Consider the following 27,230-nt stretch of genomic DNA (forward strand, 5'->3'; position numbering starts at 1 on the left):
AGAGGTGGGGAGGAGGGCATTCCTTTTTCTAAGGTGTATTAATTGATTTGATTATTTTAATTTGTTTATTTTTAGAGGAATGGGTTAAAGCAGATGGCGCTGCCACTTAGGTGGTCATAATGTAGGCCGTTGTGAGATATTAGGTTGTGCCAGAGTGTAGTATGCTTGGCCTTTGCTCTCATAGATTGCCTTCGTCTCGTCTCCCATGCTTGACACCTTGTTCTTGGATCCTTGAGTTGGGACAAACAGCTATCGTGACGCTTCGCCTTGCTATCATGACGCTTCACCATTTTGTGTAAGTTGGAGGTGGTTTTATGAGTCTCATTACTCGTAGTGTTCTATGTCATTGTGATTCGTGAATACTTGTGATTCGATTAAAATATGGGTGTGATCACGATTCACGTTAGTAGTTACGTTGTGTGCCGGAAGTTCGCAGATGCTAGAAGTTCGCTCATCTGCTTAGTGCTCATCTCTTTGTTGCTGTTTCTCTTGAGCCAATTGATGACTGCTCTACATATTTCTTCAGTGGGCTGTGATTTATAGCATCTGGCTTCTCATCTCTCTCTCTCTCTCTCAGTTGTTGTGGAGATGTTTGCATTGCCAACCATGAGGATGGCCTTTCCTACCTGGATGTTATCGAAACTGCTATTATTCGAGGGTGTTATGCTTCCCCTCTGCAATTATTTCCTGCAGTAAGCACTGAGGGATTTCTCAAACTGCCTTCGTTGGGTGCACTGCTCCCTGCGTCACTGTGTGTCGAGACCGAAACTTAATCATTGTTGGCATCTCCTTTTGTGGATTACGTTATATGTCAATAATACGACATCGAGGTTTCCAAATTCCCTATGGCATTAGCTTGATCGCGCATCACCTTTCATTGACACCACCTTTGATTGAGAGCACAATCGGCACTGCGCAGAGCTTTTCTTTTTGATATAATAATATATCCACACAATCGACTCCCTCCATCGACCATCCACTGCTGATCACCACCCCGTTGATCGATGCAGCCCGAATCTTGCTCTCAGCAGAAGGGCTGGTACCTTTCTTCTCTCTCTCTCGTGATCCAGTAGTGATGATCTTTTCTGCATCTTTCGATTGGCAGCATCACAATTTCTCGTATGTGAGTGTCCCACTCAGGCATCTCTCCCTCTAATTTTAGACGTGTAGTTTTCTCGTTCGATTCGTATTTTTTTTTGAGCTAGTTCTTTGATTCTTTGAGTTGTTAATTCATTGTATAATCCAAGTGTTGGGGCTGCTATGTTTCTATGTGGTAGTGTATGTAAAGTTGCTTGGTAGTCTCCAAAGTACTGATCAGTGCATTGAAGATGTATTCAGATACATAAATCTGAATTTGTGGCTGCCAATAGGTCGAGCTTTGAGGGAGATTAGGGGCTGTTGACGTGTTGAAATCAGCTACTGTTGGTTGTTGGTTGTGCCAAGCAAAATCTGGTGAGAACTCAGATCATTGCCTCTTTCTTGGTTCATTCTACAAGCTCACGGATGCCCTTAGCGATTGAAGTTTTTTCTCTACCCTCCAATGATGACGTTCTCTATTAATTTGCATATTTGTAGAGACACATTGACAAAATTCTCTCTTAATCTACGTTGTAGCTTGGTGATGTTCTCTCTTCATCTGCATAGTTGTAGGCTGCTTGTAGAAATACAAACTCATTATGCATAAAAGAAATACAAACTCTTTTGTACATACTACGGAACATTGTCAGACATATGAAGGGGGTAATACACAATAACATTCATGTCATTCCTTGGAAAGAATGGGCATTATCCTTCCTTAAGAAATAGGTGTGTGAGCCATGGCAAAGCTTAACGATCAAGCAGGAAGCTTGCCAGATGTGATTCTTAAAATCTGGAGTAGAAGGCAATGAATGTGACTGTGAACATGGAATGATGGGTCGGATTTTTGACATTCATTTTTCTTCAAAAGATATGTTGGTTTCTTTTGGCAAGATTGTAGTCCATACGTCTTGCACCTATTGTGATGGGGTAAGGTGGACCACAATTGAGTCAGAAGAATCTAAGAGAGGAAAAATGTGAAAGATGTTGGAAATCTCTTGAACAATATAAATGAAAACACTTTTATTATCAAGCAACCTTCTACATAAAATGACATGCAAACTTCTACAACTGATGACTGCAAAAGACTAGGACTTGTCATGCAACTTGATTGGGTTTCTAGTGAACTACAAGGATTCAAGAACTAGTCACACAAACTGAAATTGAGTGTAGGGGTGGAAATGCTACTATCAAGCCAAAAGAGAATTATAATGGTGCAAGCTAGAAGGCATAATCATCATCGAGATAACCATCTTCTTCCAAGTTGATCACATGAGAACTACCTTCACGTAACAACCCGGCTACCTCGTTCATACCATTTTCTTTGAGTAGGCAAGCCTTAGAACTCATCCCATGCTTACCATTATATCATGCTTCTCCTCATGACCTTCTTTCCCATAGTATTTGCAATTGACCATTGGCTTCTCCCATTGCTCTTTTTCTCCTTAGTTGTGCTACAAAAGCTTGCTCACTATAGCCAACTGATTGCATCTCTGCTCATCTTTCTTCACTCAAGAGAATAGAAACCACCTCTTGAAATGTTAACACATCTGAATTTAAACAAATAATAGTAACTAATTCATCATACCTCGGGAGGGAGACTAATAAGTGTAGTAATGCTTTAGCATCATCATCATCGATTCGAACTGAGAGATCCTACAACTGCTTCATGATAGATTGCATTTTATTGAGGTGAGCTGCTCTAGTAAATCACCATCTCCCATCTGCAAGCCAAATAATTCTTGTTTGAGCATGATCTTTGAGTTCTTGACTCTAGATCCAAAAAGTGTTTCTAACAAGGTCCGGTTTTGATGTGCTGTCTTTGCAACATCCACATGGTGGAAGTACTCTAGTCCAAGAGCTCTCCCCATTAGTTTGAGAGCTTTCTCATTTTTGGTGTCCCATGCTTGCATCTTTTCGAGACCCTGGTTATTAGTTGGCTTCTTTATAGAGCCAGATACAACTCCCCATAGGCCTCTCTCCATGAACAATAATCTTATAAACAATTGCTAGGATGGAAAGTTATGGTCGTTGAGCCTCATGTGACTGATGTATCAAGGAGCCCTCTAGCTGCCTTTGACAATGAATCCATTGTTTATATTCACAAAGTAGCAACTACCCACACAAGCTTGCGAGGATGTCTAGAGCAAAATTTTTCCTTCTACGTTAGCTCCTAGGTCTCCTGAAAGCACTAGGAACCTTGACAATTCAAACCATTGTGACCTCCTTCATATTCTTCTTTGTATGTTGACAAGGTACTAGTGGGTAGGATAATTGGTAGGAAAGTTGGCCTCACACCCACAAGGCGATAGGTGAGAGATTGGATCCAAGTGAGCCTAGCACTAGAAAGTGATCACATTTAGGAGGTCACCCTCTTAGCTTGACGATTTCTCCTCTCTCAACCAAGACCTCAGAGGCTCTCAGAAAGGTGGCTACAATACGTGTAGGATCCCATAGGATCGAATAGATGCATCTTGTAAGAGGTGTGAGAGCACAATGAAAGCAATATGGTAGATCTCTATTATGATTGTGAGAGAGAGGACTCTCTCTTATAGAAAGGGGGAGAAGGTAATACCTTCCCTACATAGTGGTAAGTAGCCCCTACATCAGTGGGAATCAATCCCTACATCAGTGGGATTGCCTTTGTCTTACAATCATCACTTAGGTCACACACTAGACACACCATAGCACTTGATGTGCCTTTACAACACACACAAACACACATGTGACTCCCCTAGATGCACACATGCACCATAGAGCAAGCCCTTGATTATACTTACCCCAACAAACCCCCCCTTAAGGAATTGCCTCTTTCAGTGTTAAGGATACATCTAGTCTCATAGTTTCTCATGCCATCTCATGGTGGTCAAGGATTAATCTATCGCTAGGATCTCATGCTAGCAAGGTTTCCCAAGGGTGTGAGGTTTATAGAAATGGGATAGTCAAAACACATATCACATGGTCTACATCATATGGTGACCAGAGGTGATTTACATATTCTTTTTGGAGTACTACTCCAAGCAGAGAACCTCAAAATTTTGACCAAGTGATGATAAACTGGAGACTCATCAAATGAAAGTAGATTGGCGATTTCTAACTTTGTAGTTTCTTCCTTTTTGGCTTTACAATACTTCTCATGGTGATTGTTTTTGCCATAACGTTTGCATGGATTGATCTTGAAGCAATCTTTTGAGAGGTGATTTGTCTTCCGACAATGTTTGCAAGGTGATAACTTGCCCCTTTGAATTTTTATGGCATAGGCTGTGTCATTGCCTCTCCAAAGTTCCATGTGCCTTTCTTCTTCTTGAAGAGCAGAAATAAGACCTTCAAGATTAGGATTAGGATGATTTTTCAAAGTCGTAACAACATGATCATAATCTTCAGGCATACTTTTGAGCAATACTACCACTACATCATCTATAGTGATTGGAGAGTTGATAGAAGCAAGTTGAGTCATGAGACTCCGCATGTAATTGACATGGGCAGCCAAGGGAGTGCCACTAACCATCTTCAATTCAAAGAAAGCAATCTTAAGTGACAATTTTGAGATGTGAGAGCTAGCACCAAAAATAATGTCAAGCTTCTGCTAAGCTTCAAAAGGAGACTCTAAATCAGAGATGTGATGAATATAGACATCTCCTAAGCCAAGAGCAATGATGCCATAGGCTTTCTCCTCTCTAGCAGGATCTCTTGCCGGGCATGTCGGAGCTGAGGATTCTCCAGCATTAGAGACTGTTGAAGAAGAAGTTGAAGCCGGTTTGACAAGCCCCCAGAGGTTTTCCCTCATCAATGCAAACTTAATCTTCATCTGCCATGTGTGAAAGCCTTTACTATTGAACTTATCCATATTCAAGATGGTAGCCATAAGAGGTCTAACCCAAAATGGGAAGTGTCTACTCTCTTACAAGGCTAGAAAGAGTTGAAGAGCTTCAAAATACAAGCATTTAGAGTAGCAAAGGCTTGCAACCAAATTCCATACTACAAAACATAATGGAAATGATGCTTTCACTTGCATGCTTCATAGAGGTGGCTAAATGAAAGCATTTCAAGCAAATCCAGGTGTAGCAACTTAAAGCAAAGTTGTAGGCATAGTTGTACTGAAGCTATTCAACACTTTAAAACATCAAAAATGCTAGAGTAGCATCTAATGTAGCATCAAACTCACAACATTGTCAAAACTATCCAAATCAGAGATCAGAACTTGGAGGGTGCAATTCTCATAGCTCATAGCTTTATTCAAGGGGATTTTTATGTAGGAAGAAGGGCCTTATACCAAAGAAGGGCTACCAGCAAGGAGGGGCACAATGTTGTGTCAGGTCACCATAGCCAAGCTTGAGAAAACCTACTGGTTTTTCGTCTGTTGCGCCTCCATTCCTTGTCCAAATGAGCTCAAATTTTAGCAACAGCTTGCCCTTAATGTCGTCCAGCACGAGCTCAGAGGAATTTGCAGATAGGTAGGTACAGAGATGGAATTGCATGAAAGTTCATCGAGGAGTGTGAGTGTTGGCATTGCGCATACAGATGAAATTTCCCTAAATGCTTGTAGCTGGAAGTTTGCCTATATGTAAGGAGTTTGCAGCTCAAAGGGTTTGGGCAATGGTTGTTTGTAGCCAGAGAACAGAGCTCTCAAAGATTTGGGGAAAAAGGAGGAAAATGAAGAAGATGAAGAAACTTGTAGTTTATGCTAGAGATAGCATCTAATGCTAGGCTAGGCTAGATCTAGAACCTAGAGCTTTGATACCAATTGTAGGATCCTATAGGATAGAATAGATGCATCTTGCAAGAGGTGTGAGAGCACAATGAAAGCAATATGGTAGATCTCTATTATGATTGTGAGAGAGAGGACTCTCTCTTATAGAAAGGGGGAGAAGGTAATACCTTCCCTACATAGTGGCAATCAGCCCCTACATCACTGGGAATTGATCCCTACATTAGTGGGATTGCCTTTGTCTTACATCATCACTTAGGTCACACACTAGACACATCATAGCACTTGAGGTGCCTTTACAACACACACAAACACACATGTGACTCCCCTAGATGCACACATGCACCATAGAGCAAGCCCTTGATTATACTTACCCCATTAATTGGAGAGCTTTCTCATTTTTGGTGTCCCATGCTTGCATCTTTTCGAGACCCAGGTTATTAGTTGGCTTCTTTATAGAGCCAGATACAACTCCCCATAGGCCTCTCTCCATGAACAATAATCGTATAAACAATTGCTAGGATGGAAAGTTACGGTCGTTGAGCTTCATGTGACTGATGTATCAGGGAGCCCTCTGGTTGCCTTTGACAATGAATCCATTGTTTATATTCACGAAGTAGCAACTACCCACACAAGCTTTCAAGGATGTCTAGAGCAAAATTTTTCCTCCTACGTTAGCTCCTAGGTCTCCTGAAAGCACTAGGAACCTTGACAATTCAAACCGTTGTGACCTCCTTCATATTGTTCTTTGTATGTTGACTCCTTGAGCTCTCAAATGTATGAGCTTTCTACCTCTTGGCTAGACCATTTCTCCTCTCTCAACCAAGACCTCAGAGGCTCTTAGAAAGGTCGCTACGATACCCCTTGTTGGAAATCTCGTGGAACAACATAGATGAAAACACTTTTATTATCAAGCAACCTTCTACATTAAATGATGTGCAAGGTTCTACAACTGAGGAGTGCAAAAGACTAGGACATGTCATTCAACCTGATTGGGTTTGTAGTGACTTATAAGGACTTAAGAACCAGTAGCATGGACTGGTGACTAAAGCAAGAAGAAACTGAGATGAGGGCTAACATAGCCCAACTTTGCTCACGGGATATTACTACAAGACATGCAGCGACCACTAGATAGAAAATCTCCTCTCACACTATGAAGTGACCACAGAGCTGTATAGCTAGGGGAGAAATTGCCATATATGTAAACTGGCTAACCACCATGATGAGTTGAAGGAGAGGCACCTTGCCAGTAGCAAGCACCTATCATGTGAGGTCTCTAGCACCACCAAATAATGGAGAACCATCGTTACGACTCATAAGGCATCAAGAGGCAAGTGATCATTCAGATCTCCCTCTTTGTACCAATACAAAGCATAAAGCCACGGAAGTAGAAGCTGGCAACCACCTTCTAGAACCATTTCTACAAGATTCATGTCTAAGTTTGCATGCAATAATGCCATGTGTCAATTCAGTGCCACTTGGGATCAACTATAACCCTACAAAGTTTATCACATCAAGATGCACTAATGCTAATAACAAGAGAATTAATGTTTGGTGTGCTTGTAGCAGAGTTTGCAATTATAAGTTCTCAATTTCTCCAATATCTTACAAAATGTGTAATGTTGTTTCCTTTGAGTGATGCATGGATTGCGTTATAATTGAATTATATAATGTACACAAATGCATGAATAATATGTTATGCCTCATTGAATGATTCATGGATGCAGATGAGTAAATTTCAATATTTGTGTGCTTGTTTGAATGATGCATAGATGAAAATTATTTTGTACATAGTTATTCATGATAGAGAAACCAATTGAGGCATAAAGCAATGTCTATATAGCATACACTCAAAGTCATTTGGTTTACATTTTACATGTCATATAATAGTGTCCATCTAGATATAAATTACAAAGCCCTAAAATCCTATATATCACATGCTACAGAGTAATGGACATTTTGATACTTTTACTAAACCCCACTTATTATCATTCTCAGGGATTACCAGTGATATTGTGGTGACTTCCAATGATGATTGGCCTAGTACTGGTGGTATTAAGACTATTTCCAATGGTACTTAGACTTTTTATTGGTCATAAGTGGTCTATTGCTAGTGGGAGTACCCTTGCTTACTAGCGTTAGGTAAGGCCATTACCGGTGGTAGTCCATTGATTTCTAGGTAATTTGTAACTAGAAGGTTTTCATCATTACTAAGCATGGCGTTTCATGAAAAAGGCATTTCACATACGTAAATCACGCAAAAAGTCACGTAACTACATAAACATGCAATCCTTGGCAAGCACATTTCATTCAACAAGATTGTAGTCCATGGATCTTGTACCTAGCAAGCACGGGTAAGGTGTACCACAGTCAAGTCATGAGAATTAAAGAGAGGGAGAGGTTGAGAAAGTGAGAGTTTATGACTACTCCAATGTCTTGCATGTTGGAGTAAGGGTTTACCAGAACAAATACATTCATGAATGTTGCATGATGGGTGAGGTTTTCAACATTTTCCCCCCTTAAGAAGATGGATTGGATTCTTTTTGGAAAGTTTGTAAGTTTGTATAACTCCTGTACCTAGTGTACTGGGGTGAGGTGGACCACAATTGAGTTTTAAGAATCCACAAGAGGAATTATGCAAAGAGAGAGTGCTCATTGTCTTGGAAAAGCCATCAACTACTCCAATATCTTGCAAAAAAATTATATTAATTTTTTTTGTTTGGTTTGATAATGAATGGTCTATGCAATAGATTTAATTGCATAGCTATGGATTTGATATCTGTGGTGAACACTATGAGTAAGGTTTAGTAATATCTTAAGATGTTGGATCGTAACTCCTTGTGTGTGTGTGCACTTGTGCGTGCATGTACATGCATGTATCGCCATCTACCTTCTACCTTCATCTTGTGCAATTTTGTTCACATGAACCGCATACACAATTGATTTTAAATTTTTTGGTTTAATCAAGTGCTATATTTCAACAAGTCCATCTTTTTTTTTTTGGAGGTAGAAAATATTTTTGTATTATACGTTCACATGAATCCATCATTTTCATGTTTAATATTGTGCAAATGATTATTTTTCATGGTATTAATGCAATTTTGTATTGCTTAGCTGAATGTCATGTTTGAATGCTTAATGTTTGTTTGTATGATGCATGGATACAATTGTAGTCTAATCGGATTCTATAATGTATAAAAAAGCATGAATACTATGTCATGCCCCATTGAATGATGTGTTATGCCTCATTGAATGATGTGTTACTACCCCCATTTAATAATGCATTATGCCTCATGAAATGATTCATCGACGAAAATGGGAAAATTTGAATGGTGTTGTGTTTCTTTGAATGATACATAGATGCAAATGCTTGTTTACATAGTTATCATCATAGAGAAACCAATTGATTCATAAGGCACTGTATTTATAACGTATGCTTAAAGCACTTTGCTTACATTTTACATGTCATACAATAGTGTCCATCTAGACATAAATCCCCAAGTCCTAAGACCATAGAGTAATGGACATCTGGATACTAACCCCAACACCCAAAGCCATATGCAACCTCTTAGCACCTTAAGGATTACCAACGGTAGTGTGGTGGCTATCAATAGTAATTGGCCTACTATCAATGGTAGAATGCTTAGTGGTAATGGTAAACAACAATTCATTTGTAGTAATTAGCCTATTACTAGCACTATATCCACAACTATGAATAGTAGTCAGACCATTATCGATGGTAGCCCATCATTTCTATGTAATTGTAGCCAAAGGTGCACATGCATGATTGCACCCATCATTATGTGAGAATGTCACTCACGTTCATAATTCATGTAGAAATGGCACATAATTACATAAGTATTAAATCCCTATCCAAATCTCATAAGTCCCTACTTGGAAAACTCTTAGAGATAGAGATAGGGTTATGACAAAGGAACCAACTGACCAAAGGAACGCAGGAAGTGAGATGACAATAAGGGCACGAATGAAGGATTGAATATGCAAAGCAAGAGGTGATCTTTTCATGCAAGTCAACATAATATTTGCCGAACCAAACTTGAGATAGTTGTTGCTACATTGTACCCAACTCTAGTCAATGAGGTCACGAATGTAAGAGATTCATTGCCTACTATAGGAGTGTGTCAAAGTACTTTCGTGTGAAGGTTGATGGTGCCTACCCTTTTGTTGATGGTGCCTACCCTTTTGATGGATAGGTGCAAAAAAATGTAAATTATGGTGGGTAGTATCCACCATGCCTTATCAGAGGGATTGTATGTAGGAGAGTAGATGTTACGATGTGAGGGTCTTCTTGTTGCCTAGAAGACAAGTGTGCATAGAGTTTGGCTGAAGAGTTGGTTATATCTTTCATTGCCTTAATGGGATAGGTAATAAAAAAGTATTTCTCTCATTCCCTTGAGTACCTTATCCTTCCAGATTTTCCCTTTATTTCATCTATTTCTAAGTAACACATTTACCATTGCACTTGATATTTTTCTCCTTCATTGCAAGGGAATGAAGCATGCCTAGGACCATCATGATTTAGACATAGCAATTTCGAAATCCTACTAGGAAACAAAGTGGTTTGCACTAGAGAAGCTAGTGATGGGAATTGTGTGAATCAACTCACAGTGAATGTCAAAGATAATAGGCACAATAACTCAATGCTAAAAAGGATAGCAATATCAAAGAAGTAAGTGGATGGTGGAAGGTGGATAAGAAGAGAGAAAACATAGGGAATTGACTAGATCGAGTAGTTCACTAGATACGACCCAAAGATGGACTTCTTAAAGGGCTTCACCCAAAATGAAAGGGAAAAATATCAATCCAAGAACAAATGGACTATTGGTTCAATTGGATCAACATGATAGCATTCATCAAGGAAATCAATCTAGAATCATGGGAAGAATAATCTTGATCCAAATTAACAAAGAATTTCCCAATGAATTCCTCCAAGAACTCTTTCTAGAGTACAAGGATTTCTTTGTAGGGGAATACACAAACTTGAAGGGGAGACCATCAAATTTGATTTAACACCAAATTTCCCTAATTTTGCATGTAAAGCCAATTTGTCAGCAAAGGGATCGAATGCACCCCAAATAATCAAGTACATTTGTAATGTCCTTCGAATATGCGATGCTACATGTGGAGCCTGATCCTTTTTTTAGAGGTTGTTTTTAGTTGTGCTTTGGACCCATGCATGTTTATACCCACTCTATCAAGGGGGGATGTAGGGGGGTAACTGCCCCCCTACTACTTATTGTTGGGGGGTTCCAAGGGGGCTGGCAAGAGCTATTTAGGGCCCCCTTGGTAGGTTTCAAGGGCAAACCACCCCCAAGCTAAAGATACATGGAAATTGGTACATGAGTTGTGGGCCACTCGGTAGATGCACACCTAAGAATCCCTATGTATCACCTATGTTCAAGGGGTATTTATAAACCCCTCAACCAAAACTTTCCCCCCAATAAAAACACCCCACTTTACTTATAAAAACTAAATGATTTTTTTCTGCTTGTATCTTGTTTCTTCTCGCTGCTGGTTGGATAAGAAAAATGTAAGAACTGCCTACTTCTCCATGGATATAGCCCAGATTGGGTGAACAATGTATATTAGTGTCTCTCTTTCTCTTCTGTTGTGTGTGCTTTTTGTATTGTGTATTTTACACATTTTGCTTTTGGCATTGCTGCTTCATTATCATGTTCCTCCTAGCAGATCCAAGTCTAAAGGGAACCTAGAGTTCTGGCATTGTGGGAAGAAAGGCCACTTGAAGAAAAACTATTGGTTGTGTGAAAGAAAAAAGAAGGACATGGACAAGAAGGGAATATGCCTATAGCAAATGTAGCAAGTACTGTGCTGCAAGGTGCCTTAATTATTTCATTGGATAATATTACTAATGTGTGGGGAGTAGACTTAGGGGCTTATTTCATGCTGGAACTCATAGGAAATATTTTCAATACTATTTCAAAGGTGATTTTAGAGAAGTTAATTTAGAAGGGAAGGTGTTGATAAAATTGCAGAATGGAAACCATGGTTGTTGAAGGAGGTAAGGCATGTTCTTGATTTAAGAAGAAACTTGATTTTAGCATGATAATTGGAACATGAACATTGCATAATCACATTTACAAGAAATTTTTGGGAAGGTCACTAAAGGATCAATGGTAATAGCAAAAGGAACCAAGGTAGGTATGTTATATTTATGTACCATAATGGCTACTTATCTATTGCTTTAGCTCCTACAAGAGCAGATACAACTTTGTGGCATCATAGGCCTGGATACATTAGTGAGAAGGAGATGCAGATTCTTCACTCAAGAAATTTGTTGCCAAATTTAAAGCAGTTGATTTGGATTTTTGTGAGATTTGTGTTTAGGGAAAACAAAAGAGAGTCTGATTTCTTAGAGTTGGAAACAAATAAAGAAAGAAAAGTTAGAGCTTGTGCATATAGATGTATGAGGTCATACTAATGTATCATCTCTTGGTGGTTCTCACTTTTATGTTACTTTTATTGGAATGAATGTTTAGATATGTAAGAAAGCTTGGTGGTTTGAACCTCAAACTCCTCCAAGTGCATTTAAAAGAACTATGAGGGTAAGTAGACCATCATTTGAGCAATTCTCTCCTTCTTTCAATTATGTTCTGTTGACTGATTTTAGTGAACCAAAAATGTACGAAGAAGCATTGCAGATAGAATTCGAAAAGGAGTAGGAGCAAGGCATGAAAGAGGAAATGGACTCCTTGCTACAAAACTAGACTTGGGATTTGGTTTGCTTGCCTATGGAAAAAATAGCATTGTAGAATAAATGGGTTTACAAGGTGGAGGAAGAAGGTGAAAGAAAATGGATGTACAAGGCAAGGCTTGTTGTAAAGGGGTTTGTAGAGAAGAAAGGTGTAAAATTTGATGAAATATTCTCTCCTTTTGTTAAAATGACTTCAATTAGAACTATTTTGAGTCTTGTGGCTATAGAAGACTTGCACTAGATAATTAGATGTGAAGATAGCTTTTCTCCATGGGGATTTAGAGGAAAAGATTTATATGTAGTAACCATAGGGATACAAAGTCAAAGGAAAGGAGGAATTGGTATGTAGGTTGAAGAAAAGTATGTATGGCTTAAACCAAGCTCCAAGGCAATGGTATTTGAAGTTTGACATGTTTGTGGTAGACCAAGATTGTGGCAGATGTCATTCAAACCACTATGTTTATTCTAAAAAATTAGACAATGGTGGATATGTGATCTTGTTATAGTATGTTGATGACAAGCTCTAATATGCAAGATATAAATGTGCTCAAGAGAAAGTTGGCAAATACATTTGTTATGAAGGATTTGGGTGCTACAAAGAAAATCCTTTGCATGAGAATAACAATAGATAGAAAAACTTACAAATTGACATTGTCTCAGAGTGAGTGCCTTAAAAAGGTATTAAAAGGTTTGAAATGCAAAATGCAAAACCTGTTTCTATATCTTTGGCTAATTATTTTCAGTTATGCAAGGATATGTGTCCCAAGACATAGGTGGAGTTTGAATATATATCAAGGGTTCCATATACACTAGTAATTGGTAGCTTGACGTATGAAATGGTTTGCACAAGGTTAGATATTGCACATGCAATGGGAGTTGTGAGAAGATTTATAAACAATCTAGGTAAAGAACATTAGATGGCTATAAAGTGGATGAACATCTGTAGCAACAGCAAGAAAAGACCATGAATCTAACCTTTGACTCCATGAATCCATTGCAACAGTGGCCCTAGCTTTCTTACACATCCAAACCTTCATTCTAATTAGGCTACATGGTAGATGGGACTGGTAAGGGTGTAGTCAATCTTAAGGTTTGGTTAGCCAGGCAATGATCAATGGAATGACACATGGCAGGTAGCCTTATCTTGCCACATCAACAAGACACATGGAATCATTTGCCATGTCAGAAAAACCACTTAAGCACATAGCTCCCTGCTAAGCATAGTTCTCTCTTTTGCATGTGACCTCCACTCCCACATCATCACTTGGACCCCTCTTCTTTCAGTCCAAGAAGTATTTGCCTGAGATCTAAAAAGGAAAAATGATAATCTTTTTGAGCCCTATGCAGTTGTAATACCAAAATTGTATATGCAATTAAAGACTTCCAATATGAAAGAAACCAATTGGTAAGACCCTTGCAACAAATGACAAAGCAAAACATGAATGCACGATTACTATTGTAAGCATGCCAAAAGCACAAGTGCATGAGATGAAGCACAAAACATGGAATCCACACATAAATAATTAAAGGTACATGAAGAAAAAAACATCATGCATCAAGCTACATCAAGCAAAGAGGATCACATCATTGACAAAATGTAGTAAGAAGCAAACCTTGCCACCTTTAGCCCATGTTTTGTAAAGGCCACCAAATGAGTAGACCTTGTTTTTAGGTACCAAACCCAACCACTTGAGAGTAGCTATGTAAGCACCCAAGGGAGGTATTGAACATGTTATAATATCACACTTGACCAACTTAAGTAGCAAGTATGCACTAAGGGGAGGTGATGGACTTTGTAAACTCACATCTGACCACCTTGCAATAGCTAATGGATCATGGCACCAAGGGGACATATTGAGAGAAATGGTGCCATATGAACATAATTAGAGGCAAAGGTATGAAGGTATGATGTTTTGTGAATTAAAGTAGCCATCTGAGAATGTGGACTACATGAGAAGATGATGTGGAGCAAGGGCTACCACTAGGTGAGATGTGGATCAAAGGATACCACATGGGTTGACTATGCTAAAGGGTCTCTCTATATAAGAAGCCTCTCTTGTATGGTTGACAAGTCCATTGTAATACATAGACTTGAGTGTCCCTATCTCTCTCTTGGAGTCCTATTGTACTTTGATCCTCCTTAGATTTGTATACTCATTGTGTGTACTAGGCTTGGCACAAAACTCCAAACTCTTGACACCCCCCTCACCCCCATTCTGCGTTCCTCACCTCTGTTCCTCACACAACATCCTCTTGCCCCCATTCCTCCTCCCTCCCCTCTCTTTATCACAACATCCCCTTGCTTGACTCTCTTCCTCCTCTCTTGCCTCTCTTCCTCACAACGGCCCCCCCTTGCCTCCCTTCCTCCTCCCTTGTCTCTCTTTCTCACAACATCCTCCCCTTGCCTCCCTTCATCCTCCCTCAACTCTCTTTCTCACAACATCCTCCCCTTGCCTCCCTTCCTTCTCCCTCAACTCTTTTTCTCCTAGCAGTAGCCCTGCCTCAGCTCCCTTCTCCTTCCTCACCTCTCTTTCTCACAATAGCCCCTTCCTCCTCCCTTGCCTCTCTTTCTCACAATAGTCCCTACTTGCCTCTCTTTCTCACCCCCTTGCCTCTCTCCCCCTTGCCTCTTTTCCTCACAATAGACCCCCCTTGCCTTCCTTCGTCCTTCCCCACCTCTATTTCTAACATCCCCTCCTCACTCCCTTCCTCCTCCCTTGCCTCTCTTCCTCTATTTTTCACAATATTCCCCGTAGCCTCCCTTCCTCACTTTGTCACAATAGCCCCTCCTCACCTTGCTTCACCCTCCCTCACCTCACCATTGTGTCTTTTCCTCCTTCCTCACCTCTCTTTGTAACAATAGTCCCCCCTTGTCTCTCATATTCACCCCCTCACCACTCTTTTCCTTGCCTCTCTTCATTACAATAGCTCCCCCTTCCTCTATTTAGGCCCACCTCTTTCTCAACAACTCCCCTTCCACACTTTATAGCCTTGGCCCTCTATACCCTTGGCATGAGTGGTCCAATGCTAAATAGGCATTAGAGAGACTGAGGCATTTAAAGAAGTTCATAGGGATGCTAGGAGTTTTGGGATGGTGGAGGGTGCAAAGGCTAAAGGAATGTAAAGAAACACTATGGGTAGTATCAGATGTGGCTATAATGCTAGCATTTGGCTTTGGTGCACATTCTAGTTGTGATTCTAGCATTCTACCCACAATGTTTCTATACAAGTTGCCTTGGCCCTCTATGTCATTTGCCATCCTAGATTCCAGGATAGAACTTCTAGCATCCGTACGAAGTTCTTTAGATGCATGCTCGCTCTGTATTATACCATGTTGTAATTTAAATGAAAAGCAATTAGTGTATTAACTTTTTTAAAGAGGGATACCATAATGATATTCAAACTCTGTGAGTACATGCTATGTTTCCCCCATCAATTTTATGCCTAAATTTGAGTTGTGTTTTAGCAGTAGTTAAGCAAGATTTCAGAGTCTAAATAGAAAAGCATTTTTTTGATGCCTTATCAATAGTTTTATCGATCAAATTGTTGACTTTGGCATTTTCTAGAGACGTTATTAATGGAAATATTGACAAAACAAAGCAGTAACACAAATTTTCACTGTTTAATCAAATTTATAGTACTATACTTACAAAATATAACTTAATAGACTATTGGTTAACTTTAAATCCATGGTGATGGGTTCCCTTCCCCTGACTCAAACAATAATTTTTAATCTTAGATGTCGCTATGACAAGACTTTGAAGTTCATATTGATTAATGGAGAAAGAAATTGTTTAATTAATAATTTCTTTCTCTTTTATAGACAAATTTATTAGTGTATGTATTAATGGTTATTTTCTAGCATATGTGTTAGAATTTGTTTAATGTTAGCATGCTTGTGTTAATGATTGTTTGCATGCTTACTTTAATGGATCACTTTGATGGGTTTGTTTCAAAGCTTGCTAATTATTTATGACCTGAGATTCACCTTAGTGTTTCGAGCCACTTCATCTAGCATTCATCTTATCAAAGTATTGGTTCCCCTAAAAACAAGCATCATCTTATCTAGCATTCATCTTATCAAGCATTGTTTCTCCTCAAAACAAGCTTTGTTTCCCCCACAAATTCTTTGGAGTTCCTCCTCCATAGTATTTCGTGCTCCCACCAATGCATTTGAGAGCATCTCTTATGTAATGGCGACATGTATTTGAAACCTCACACATTTACTGCTATAGGAAGAGAAGACAATAGGGTTCTTTCACAAAGTGCTAATATAATATCTATGTGAAGTACTATTAACATCCATTGAGCATGTTGATGGGTCTGGCCCATCCAAACCCTGTGGGTTTTGAGCCACAAATGTCTCAAAACGAGCTAGTCTCATAGGGATCACCAAAATTGGCAAGGATAACATACGAGCCATTTGAAGATAGAGGGAAGCTTGTGAGAATTAGCATATGCCTTGGCACCATATGGACCCAAGTGGTTGTAACAAAAGAGAGAGAATGGTACAAGGAATAGGATTGGCCCTCCCTTCAAAAGGTGACTTGTATAAAAGGCCAAGTAAGTGACTTTGGTCTTCATTGTTGTATGCAACCTTTGAGAAATACAAGCTCTCTTCTTGTTACAACAGGCAGCCTAGGGAGATGTTTGGGTTTTCTCACACCCCCTTTAGCCACGTGTCATGAATCTAAGCCCTTGATCTGGTTTCATCTTATGCCCTTGATTTTGTTTAATGTAAAAGCTAAGCTTTTGACTAAAGTACTAAAAGCATATAGGTGCTTTTCACAATAAAAAGACTATAGAAGTGTTTCAAACCTATTTGATTTGAAGAGCTGGTCTACTTGATTTGCAAGTTTGGGCTTATTGGCATGTGAAGCTTTGGAGAAATCTCACAAGCCTAAAAGCTCGACTTACTATAGTAATCAAACTCCCATTTTCCCAAAGTTGGAGAGGCACGTAATGCTGGCTAAGTGGAGAGTGAGAATGTTACCTACTCTATTTCGGACTTCCTCTAATGATAATTATATTTTTGTGCTGTCTAGAGTCTATTAAATGATCTCCAAATGTTGGAATCATCTTGCTCAAGGACACATGCAGATCCTCTCAAGGTCACATTGGTGAGTTTTTTGGATATCGTCTCTTTGTTCAACTACGATTACAACTATTGACATTCAAGTAATATGCTAATTTCTTATTCACTAGTGAGACTTATCCTTGGCGTTAATATTCTCGATGTTATCTCGGCACCCAAGGAAGGGCCCATTATAGAATGGGAGAGAGGGTGGCCTAAATCAATGGCACCTCTCCTAAATCAAAGGCAATAGCCCCTACATCAGTGGAACTGGCTAAATCAAAGGAACCTCCCATGTTGGGGCCTTTGTGCTTACATCATCACTTAGGTGATAGTCTAGACACCTCATAGCACTAGGTGTGCTTCTATACACACACACACACACACACATGTGACTCCCCTAGATGCACACATGCACCTTAGAGCAAGCCCTTACTTATCCCAACAGGCGGACTATTGTTGGATTAGAACTACATAAAAAACAATCATCTTCCATGAAACATACGTGCAATGCATGAATCAATATATCAAGAATGCACATGTTGGAGTAGTTACTAACTCCCGCATAACCTATGACTGACCAAATACTACTTATGACCATACTTAGCCTAGGGGCCTAATCAACCCTCAACACCTGGCACACCTTGTGGTTGACATTTTCTCAAAATGTTCAAGACTCGCATCCACCATATTATTTTTATGTTCAATTCTAATGGAATTTAGTAGACTCTCTTCATGATGCAACATCTCATCAATCCAAGACTATGCTGAAAAATAGAGAGAAGAGCTTGGTGCAATACCAAGGTTCCAACTACCTCCAAACACAGCTGCCATCTAAATTACAAAAGATTGAAATTATTGTGCAATAAACAAAAGATAAGACATAGTGCCTAATGTGCCATTATGCATAAATACAATGTAAGTGCATCAATGATTATAGTGCCACCATTTTAGGGCAACATTCTAGGGTTGGGAACCCATAATATATAATGCCATCCATGCTAGTTCATACAAAATAAACAAATGGAACCATGCATGAATCAACATATTCACATTCCACTGGCATGGAATGGATAAATTTCTCCGATAGGAACACGCCGATGAAGCTCTAACATCGGCAACATATGTCGGTGCAGAGTTCTCAAAGAAATCCTTCCTTTGTTTTTGAACCATCTGCATTTGCCTTTGATTAAACCATTGGAGTATTGAATTCTAAATTAGCTTTAATCCCTTGGCTGAATTCTACTTTTTGTCTAGAATCTTGATACTTTTAGAACTTCCCTTTACTGAAATTAGATTGAAAATCCATCTTTTGGACTTTTTCCAACGTTTGAAATGCATCTGACTTTTGTTAGACTGCCCAAAATTGTTGGACTGCTTCCTGATAACTTGTTGATTTTTATTTCTATTTTTTATTCTCCCAAGCTTTCATTTGCTGTGTACTTTGACCTTGAACACTTACTAAGAATCGAAATACTTTTGGTATGAAGTAGAGGTGATTAGGGAACTCCTCTGGGCTCTTTCGGCTCCATTTTGGGCTCTTTTGGCTCTGGGTTAAGCTACTCCATTTACCCTCATCTTTCATCCTTTGCATTGCATAACCATCAACATAAACATCATCATCATCTCTATTTGTATTTGTTTCTGAATTTTCAGTTTGTGCTTTTGCACTCAAGTCCTTCCAAACAATTGGAACTTTGCCAACACTAGAATTTGACTGTAAACCAAAATCTGATTGCATATTGTCATCATTTGCATCAAAGAACTCATCCTCAAACTTAGTCAACACATCATAAAATATTTTAGATTGATTATCCTTCAAATCTGAATTTTTTGTTTGTGAAACCACCTCAATGAGTGATTCTTCTGGAACGTCGTCCTCCTCCTTTTCTTTACCCAATGATTGAGTTAAATTCAATTGCATCTTGTAGTCTAAAATTCGAACTTCTATCAACACTATTGGTTGCATTTCATTTGATTTTCTTTAGACAATTGGACCCTTAAAGCCCTCAACATTTTTTGAAAACTGATAAGTAATCTGATTATGCTCAAAAGAAAGAGGAAACTTTAGTACCTCATTACCTTCATCATCAAACAATTGGTCTTTAGCCTTATTTGGATCTGACTTCTTTTCTTTATTGTCCTTTTCTTCATTGTTTTGAATTTGAACCATCTTTGTAGCCCTTTCATCATTGCTCATATCCTCATCACCACTTTCAGCCTTCATGCATTTTTGAACATTGGATATAGATGCTTGATCATCTAGAATAACTTCTTCACTGTGTAGAACTAATGTCAAACCATTTCCATTAATCGTGTGAATAGATTGGTTGTCTAATATAGCATTCTCATCCTTAATGGGAGAATAGGAACTGCTCAATGATAGCATCTTCTTCACATACATATTTGCCAACTTCAGTATCAACATCAAGAACATTGTGAGCTGAAATAGCATTTTCATAATTGGTATCAATATTTTGATTCATTGTTGTCAATGGTTGTATTGGATCCATTAGTACAAACCAAAAAGAAAAACCAGTTGGACTTGAGCTTTTAGCATAGTCCTCAAGATCTTCAGCACCCTCATCAAAAGTTGCAATCTTGAAATGAAGATTAAAAAAAACTTTGACTTCATTACTCTGACATAGTTTAGAATCATTGACTTGAATCGGATTAGGAATGTACCCCAAACCTTCCTTGTTGTAAGGGCTTCTGTAGTCAGGCTCCTCAAAGAATGCTTTTGGATTTACCTTATCTTGCTTCCACATGACATCAATTGCAAATGATGGTGCAAATGCATCATAGCATGCACAGTTATCAAATGATTCTTCATTATCTTGTATTGGAAAGTAATCATCTTTCAGCTCTTTATCATCATTTGATAAAGCATTCTCTTGTTGCTCCATTTGTCGATGAAGAAAACTAGAACTTATAGGCATAGGATAGTCTTTATACACACCTTCCTTGCTTCTAGACTGATTAGAATTGTTGTTTGACTATTTCATGTTGTCAGCAGGATTGCTATCTAGTTGAACTGCTGTTAAGGACTGCTATCTGATTGTTTGAATTGGATATCCAACTGGGTATGTTCTGAAACATTAGTTTGCTGATTATGGACAAAAATAACTGCATGATTATCACAATTCTTACCACCATCTTCAGGATCATATTCGAAATTGGAGTCAAAATTGAAATCATCATCCTCTTCATGCATGTATTTGTACTGCAACATCTGAACTCTTTGTTGAAGTTCTAAGTTATTAGCCACATACTAATGAGATTTCCAATCTCCTCTATGGAATTTAGTGTGCCAAGATTTTTCTTTCTCAAGCAAAATTGAATACTCCATGAGCTTATCCAATAACCTTCTGATCAGTCTTTGTCTCACAAATTGCTGATGATTGGGTTGTTGTGGCAATGCTTGCAAAAATTGAGACAACAATCCTTTTTCATGTGATCAAAATTTGTAGATATCACACAATGCATCCTCTATTGGGAAGTGGGAGAGAAGATGGACATCATGGAGAAGAGTGTGGGAACCAAATGGCAAAATGTTCCATTGAGTTGAGAGGAAGTCCTCTCTTTTATAGAATGGGAGAGAGGGTGGCCTAAATCAATGGGACCTCTCCTACATCAAAGGAGGTAACTCCTAAATCATAGGAACTCCATAATCATAGGCACCACCCCATGTGGGGGCCTTTGCATTAGAGACGACGATTACTCGCACTGGATTTGAGGCATGAGTATTCACAGATGCATGACTTTGGGAGCTGAGGCGTGCATACATAAAGGAGGCGAGGGAGGCAAAGATGGCAACGGTGGCTCATGCAGCATGCCCTCCTCTTCATCAGGATGAGGCTAGCCCATCTCATGTAGGAGATGAGGCTGGCCCATCTGATCCGGCTTTGCCTGAGGGCACATTGTTGGGGTAAAGGGCAGTGTGCCCACCCACTTGTACAGTGCCCATGTATACTCATATATATATATGATAGAGGAATAAGCTGGAGTAGCTTTTGCTCCACCACTTAAGGTGTCTCCTATCCCTTTGTGTGTGTGCTCTCCTCTTCCACAACTGTTATTGAGTACTCCATTGCCTGTATTGGCTCCATACTTGAAACACAGCAGGTTTGACGATCACAGATCAGTTGAAGTTATGGTTGATATGGCAGCCATAGTACTTCATGCATCCATGACTGTGTTGAGACTTGGTTCTCACATGTTTGCCATTGGGGCTACACTTCCAGTTCTTGCTTCTGTTGCAGTGGGAGTTGGTAGCATGATTATGGCAGTAGGGAAGCGGTTGGGGACATCAGGTCCTTATGCTTCCAGGAGCAGCATGCAGGTGATGCACGTTGGGTAGACCAGCAGAGGTCTATTGTAGGGCATGTGCTTATGGTCACAGGTGGTACAGAGACATTTTCTTTGCACAGTGACAGTTCGGGTGCTATGGACTTAGCACAGGAACACGTGGTGGTGAGAGTTCACTCTCCCAGTGAGATCTGGCATGAGATCTTGGTTGACAGGCATCTACAGCTTGTCATTTTCTATCCTGCAAACCTGATGTCTGCTAGCAGCTTATTCTCTATGCACTTTGGACATTATAAAGTGCCGATGGGCATAGGATGACGGTCTGGTCATCTTGTTTTTCAGCCTATGGCTGATTGTATTGTATGTGTACTATACTCCCTTAAAGACACACTGCCTTTAAGTGGGAGGTTGTTGGGGTAAAGGGCAGTGTGCCCACCCACTTGTACAGTGCCCATGTATACTCATATATATATATGATAGAGGAATAAACTGGAGTAGCTTTTGCTCCACCACTTAAGGTGTCTCCTATCCCTTTGTGTGTGTGCTCTCCTCTTCCACACACATAACAGACAGTTGGGCAATGGGTCATACAGGAGCCACATCAGAGGATGACTAGAGGATCATATGTGGAGTTATCAGATTTTGATTCAGGATGATTGTTTAGGCTTCACACATATCTTGTTTAGGGATGCACTTCTGCACGATGATGATGATGATGTACACATTCATTTTGGTACTTTCATGATATTGTTCTTACTTTTATGATGTATGAGCATTTTGGTACTTTCATGATGTTCTTCTTACTTTGTTTACCTCAGTTTATAGTTTGTTCAAATCTAACATAAACATTTCAAATTAGGAGTATGATTTTGAATTTCAGATATCTCAATTCACACATCTAATACATAAGGTATTTTAAAAATAATGCCATGTGAAGTAATTGTAAACATTAAGCATTGAAAAAGTGTTCAAGTATAAGGTCTCTCTCTCTCTCTCTCTCTCTCTCTCTCTCTCTCTCTCTCTCTCGTGCTATGAACTTTATCAGTTTGAATATCATATTGAATTTCATATATATTAATACTTGTAATTATTACACTAAACCTAAGAGCTGTGTGAAGTTTCATCCCTACATGCATATTTAAAATTAGGAGTATGATTTTGAATTTCAAATATCTCAATTCACACATCTAATACATAAGGTATTTTAAAAATAATTCCATGTGAAGTAATTGTAAACATTAAGCATTGAAAAGGTGTTTCAGATACCTTCCACATGGCACACACCAAATCAGTTGGAGACCAAATCTTGCGTGGATGTAGGTCTAGGGTAGCCTAAGAGTTGTGCAGAGTTTCATCCCCAACAGATAAGTCCACATGCATATTTGGTTAGTACATGCGCCATTTTTCATGCGTAGTCACTAGTAGGGATTGTAAAAATGTACGCATTATACCTTCCATGTGGCACATACCAAATCAGTTGGAGACCAAATCTTGCGTGGATGTAGGTCTAGGGTAGCCTAAGAGTCGTGTGAAGTTTCATCCCCAACAGATAAGTCCATGTGTGTATTTGGTCAGTATGTGCATCATTTTTCACGCGTAGTCACTAGTAGGGATTGTAAACATGTACGCATTATACCTTCCATGTGGCACATACCAAATCAGTGGAGACCAAATCTTGCATGGATGTAGGTCTAGGGTAACCTAAGAGTAGTGCGAAGTTTCATCCCCAACAGATAAGTCCACGTGCATATTTGGTTAGTACATGCACCATTTTTCATGCGTAGTCACTAGTAGGGATTGTAAAAATGTATGCATTATACCTTCCACGTGGCACATACCAAATCAGTTGGAGACCAAATCTTGCGTGGATGTAGGTCTAGGGTAGCCTAAGAGCCATGCAAAGTTTCATCCCCAACAGATAAGTCCACGTGCATATTTGGTTAGTATGTGCGCCATTTTTCATGCTTAGTCACTAGCAGGGATTGTAAAAATGTACGCATTATACCTTCCACGTGACACATACCAAATCAGTTGGAGACCAAATCTTACGTGGATGTAGGTCTAGGGTGGCCTAAGAGCCGTGCGAAGTTTCATCCCCAACAGATAAGTCCACGTGCGTATTTGGTTAGTACGTGTGCCATTTTTCATACGTAGTCACTAGTAGGGATTGTAAAAATGTATGCATTATACCTTCCACGTGGCACATACCAAATTAGTTGGAGACAAAATCTTGCATGGATCTAGATCTAGAGTAGCCTAAGAGCCATGTGAAGTTTCATCCCCAACAGATAAGTCCACATCCATATTTGGTAAGTACGTGTGCCATTTTTCATGCATAGTCACTAGTAGGGATTGTAAAAATGTACACATTATACCTTCCACATGGCACATACCAAATTAGTTGGAGACCAAATCTTGTTGGATGTAGGTCTAGGGTAGCCTAAGAGCCGTGCGAAGTTTCATCCCCAATAGATGAGTCCACATGCGTATTTGGTTAGTATGTGCACAGATTTCTCATGCATAGTCACTAGTAGGGATTGTAAAAATGTATTCATTATACCTTCCATGTGGCATGTATACCAAATCAGTTGGAGACTAAATCTTGCATGGATGTAAGTCTAGGGTAGCCTAAGAGCCATGCGAAGTTTCATCCCCAATAGATAAGTCCACGTGCGTATTTGGTTAGTACATGCACCATTTTTCATGCATAGTCACTAGTAGGGATTGTAAAAATGTACGCATTATACCTTCCGTGTGGCACATACCAAATCAGTTGGAGACCAAATCTTGTGTGGATGTAGGTCTAGGGTAGCCTAAGAGCTGTGCAAAGTTTGATCCCCAATAGATAAGTCCACGTGCGTATTTGGTTAGTACGTGAGCTATTTTTAATGCATAGTCACTAGTAGGGATTGTAAAAATGTACGCATTATACCTTCAACATGGCACATACCAAATCAGTTGGAGACCAAATCTTGCGTGGGTGTAGTCTAGGGTAGCCTAAGAGCCATGCAAAGTTTCATCCCCAATAGATAAGTCCACGTGCATATTTGGTTAGTACGTGCGCCATTTTTCATGCATAGTCACTAGTAGGGATTGTAAAAATGTATGCATTATACCTTCCACGTGGCACATACCAAATCAGTTGGAGACCAAATCTTGCATGGATGTAGGTCTAGGGTGGCCTAAGAGCCGTGCAAAGTTTCATCCCCAACAGATAAGTCCACGTGCGTATTTGGTAAGTACGTGTGCCATTTTTCATATGTAGTCACTAGTAGGGATTGTAAAAATGTACACATTATACCTTCCACATGGCACATACCAAATCAGTTGGAGACCAAATCTTGCATGGATCTAGGTCTAGGGTAGCCTAAGAGCCGTGCGAAGTTTCATCCCCAACATATAAGTCCACATGCATATTTGGTTAGTATGGGCACGAATTTTCTTAGTCACATTTTTAAAATGTCCTAAAGCACAAAACACAATTACAACATTACTACTAATAAACAATTTTTTATTTTACAAAAACAACAAATCCCATTGACAAGACAACGGACATCATGTATAAAATAAAATCTAATACAATGATGTGTATGAACATGTATAAAACCATCCTAGTGAAATACAAAATATGAGTCCATGAAAATTACAATGGTACGGTCACACAGTGAGCCTATAGATACATATATTGAATACAAAAATATGTAATCAACTAGTGATACCCAAAAAAAATCTATCTGATCAACTGATGATCCCAAAACTATGATATGTAATGTGCTACTCCTCAGGATCGGCTCTCATGCCAATAGTTGCAAGTACACTCTCATGATCCTCCACTACAAGGTGCCATCGTGGAGTGGATGTCGCCTTGCGAGTGCGAACACGACTCAAAGTAATCTTGATCGCAACAATAATATGAGAATAGATGTATGCCTCCCGATCCACCATGTACTCCTGGAACTCAATATAGTGACCACGCCTCTATATCTACTGAAAATAGTAGCCACCTATGATCATGCTATGAGCATTAAAGTGCATCCCATGCCCATCCGCTGTATCCTCATTCAGCACACTCTTCACCATAGAGCATCGCAACAAGTAATAATCCACACCCTCCTCATTGCCCTTCGAAGCAATGACCGCGAAGATATCACCAATACACAAAATATCTGTAAGCTGGTCATAATCTCTAGAGGAAATGAGTCTTGCATCCTGATCATCATGTACCTCCTCCCAAGGCTGGAAGGGAGAAAGCACTCACCGTGCCCATGGATCGGCCCATGGTATCATGGAGCACCCTCCCCAATCATCATCAATGCATGCAGAGCAAAAACATGCAAACTGTCGAGAAAAGATCATGGGGTGAGACTCACCTATGCTCCTGATGGAATGGAAATCAAGAGTGCTAGAAACTGAACGACAATCAAAAGGCCTAGACCGATCAAGACTCCCAATGTCCACGCACCAAAAATACCGGCTCACCACCCTATTGTCACGTGACTGAAAGGAGGACATAGCACTAGTGGATAAGTGCTGGTTGCACCACCACACCACATCATGTGCATCTTTGAAGCGATTAGCACTGTGACACAACTAGTATCGACACAAAGCACGCTTCACGCAAGCACTTGCATCATCGTGCTCTCCCTTACCATGCCCTGTCTCAAAGTAGCTCCATGTGATCAGAATGCCTGTCTCACGGTGCCATCTGCAGACCCAATAAAAGTGTCTAGTAGATTTGAGATGACCACCGTAGCTGTCTGACCAGAGCCAGTGCCGCTGCCATGTGACACCATGATCCCTCAAGAAACTATCATGCAAAGTGAAGCAATGCTGCACAAAATGGGCATCATGCGATCGATCATCACTAATGTAGAAGTGATACTCTCACACAATGAGGCGTGAGTTCGTGGTACTATCAATGCCATCCACATGAGCCTATGCATGACGATAGCTAATGTGCACAGATATAGCAACCTGCAATATGGCATTGAAAAAAAATATGACTATTGAAATAATTCAATATAATGAGGCCATAAAAAAACCAATAACTCAATCACACGTCACCTGTTCCGAGAAATAATACTCCGATTGGATCTCACGCTGTGGTGCAAAGTTATAATTCTCTGCAAAGTCCGCCACTGAGACAATCACCCCTATAGGTAATGTCCTCAAACATGCACGGAACTAACGATCCTCCCACTTCGCAATGTGCGAGTGGTGTATGTAGTAGTACAGCTTCCCTCGAAAACTATCAATGAATACAACATGTGGTGTCTCCTTCCCCACAAGCTGCAACCTCCTCAACTGTGCACCACCATCTAATGTCAGAG

At 39.7% G+C, this 27,230-nt stretch overlaps 1 protein-coding gene across 1 annotated transcript in view; it reads right to left on the minus strand.

The window, feature by feature from the left end:
• LOC147899835 (uncharacterized) overlaps positions 1-20,498 on the minus strand; it is a 29,644-nt gene extending 9,146 nt beyond the window's left edge. The window contains exons 1-3 of the mRNA XM_087377115.1: positions 19,966-20,498; positions 19,675-19,871; positions 19,165-19,548 (exon numbers count right to left, since the gene is read on the minus strand). Coding sequence (XP_087233241.1) covers positions 19,165-19,548; positions 19,675-19,871; positions 19,966-20,498 — 1,114 coding nt within the window. The remainder of the gene's footprint in view (positions 1-19,164; positions 19,549-19,674; positions 19,872-19,965) is intronic.
• Positions 20,499-27,230: the final 6,732 nt, after the last annotated feature.

The sequence above is a fragment of the Dipteris shenzhenensis genome, chromosome 7 (assembly GCF_047967505.1).
Source record: "Dipteris shenzhenensis isolate YYH24624 ecotype China chromosome 7, Dip_SZ_1.0, whole genome shotgun sequence".
Classification (NCBI taxonomy): Eukaryota; Viridiplantae; Streptophyta; class Polypodiopsida; order Gleicheniales; family Dipteridaceae; genus Dipteris; species Dipteris shenzhenensis.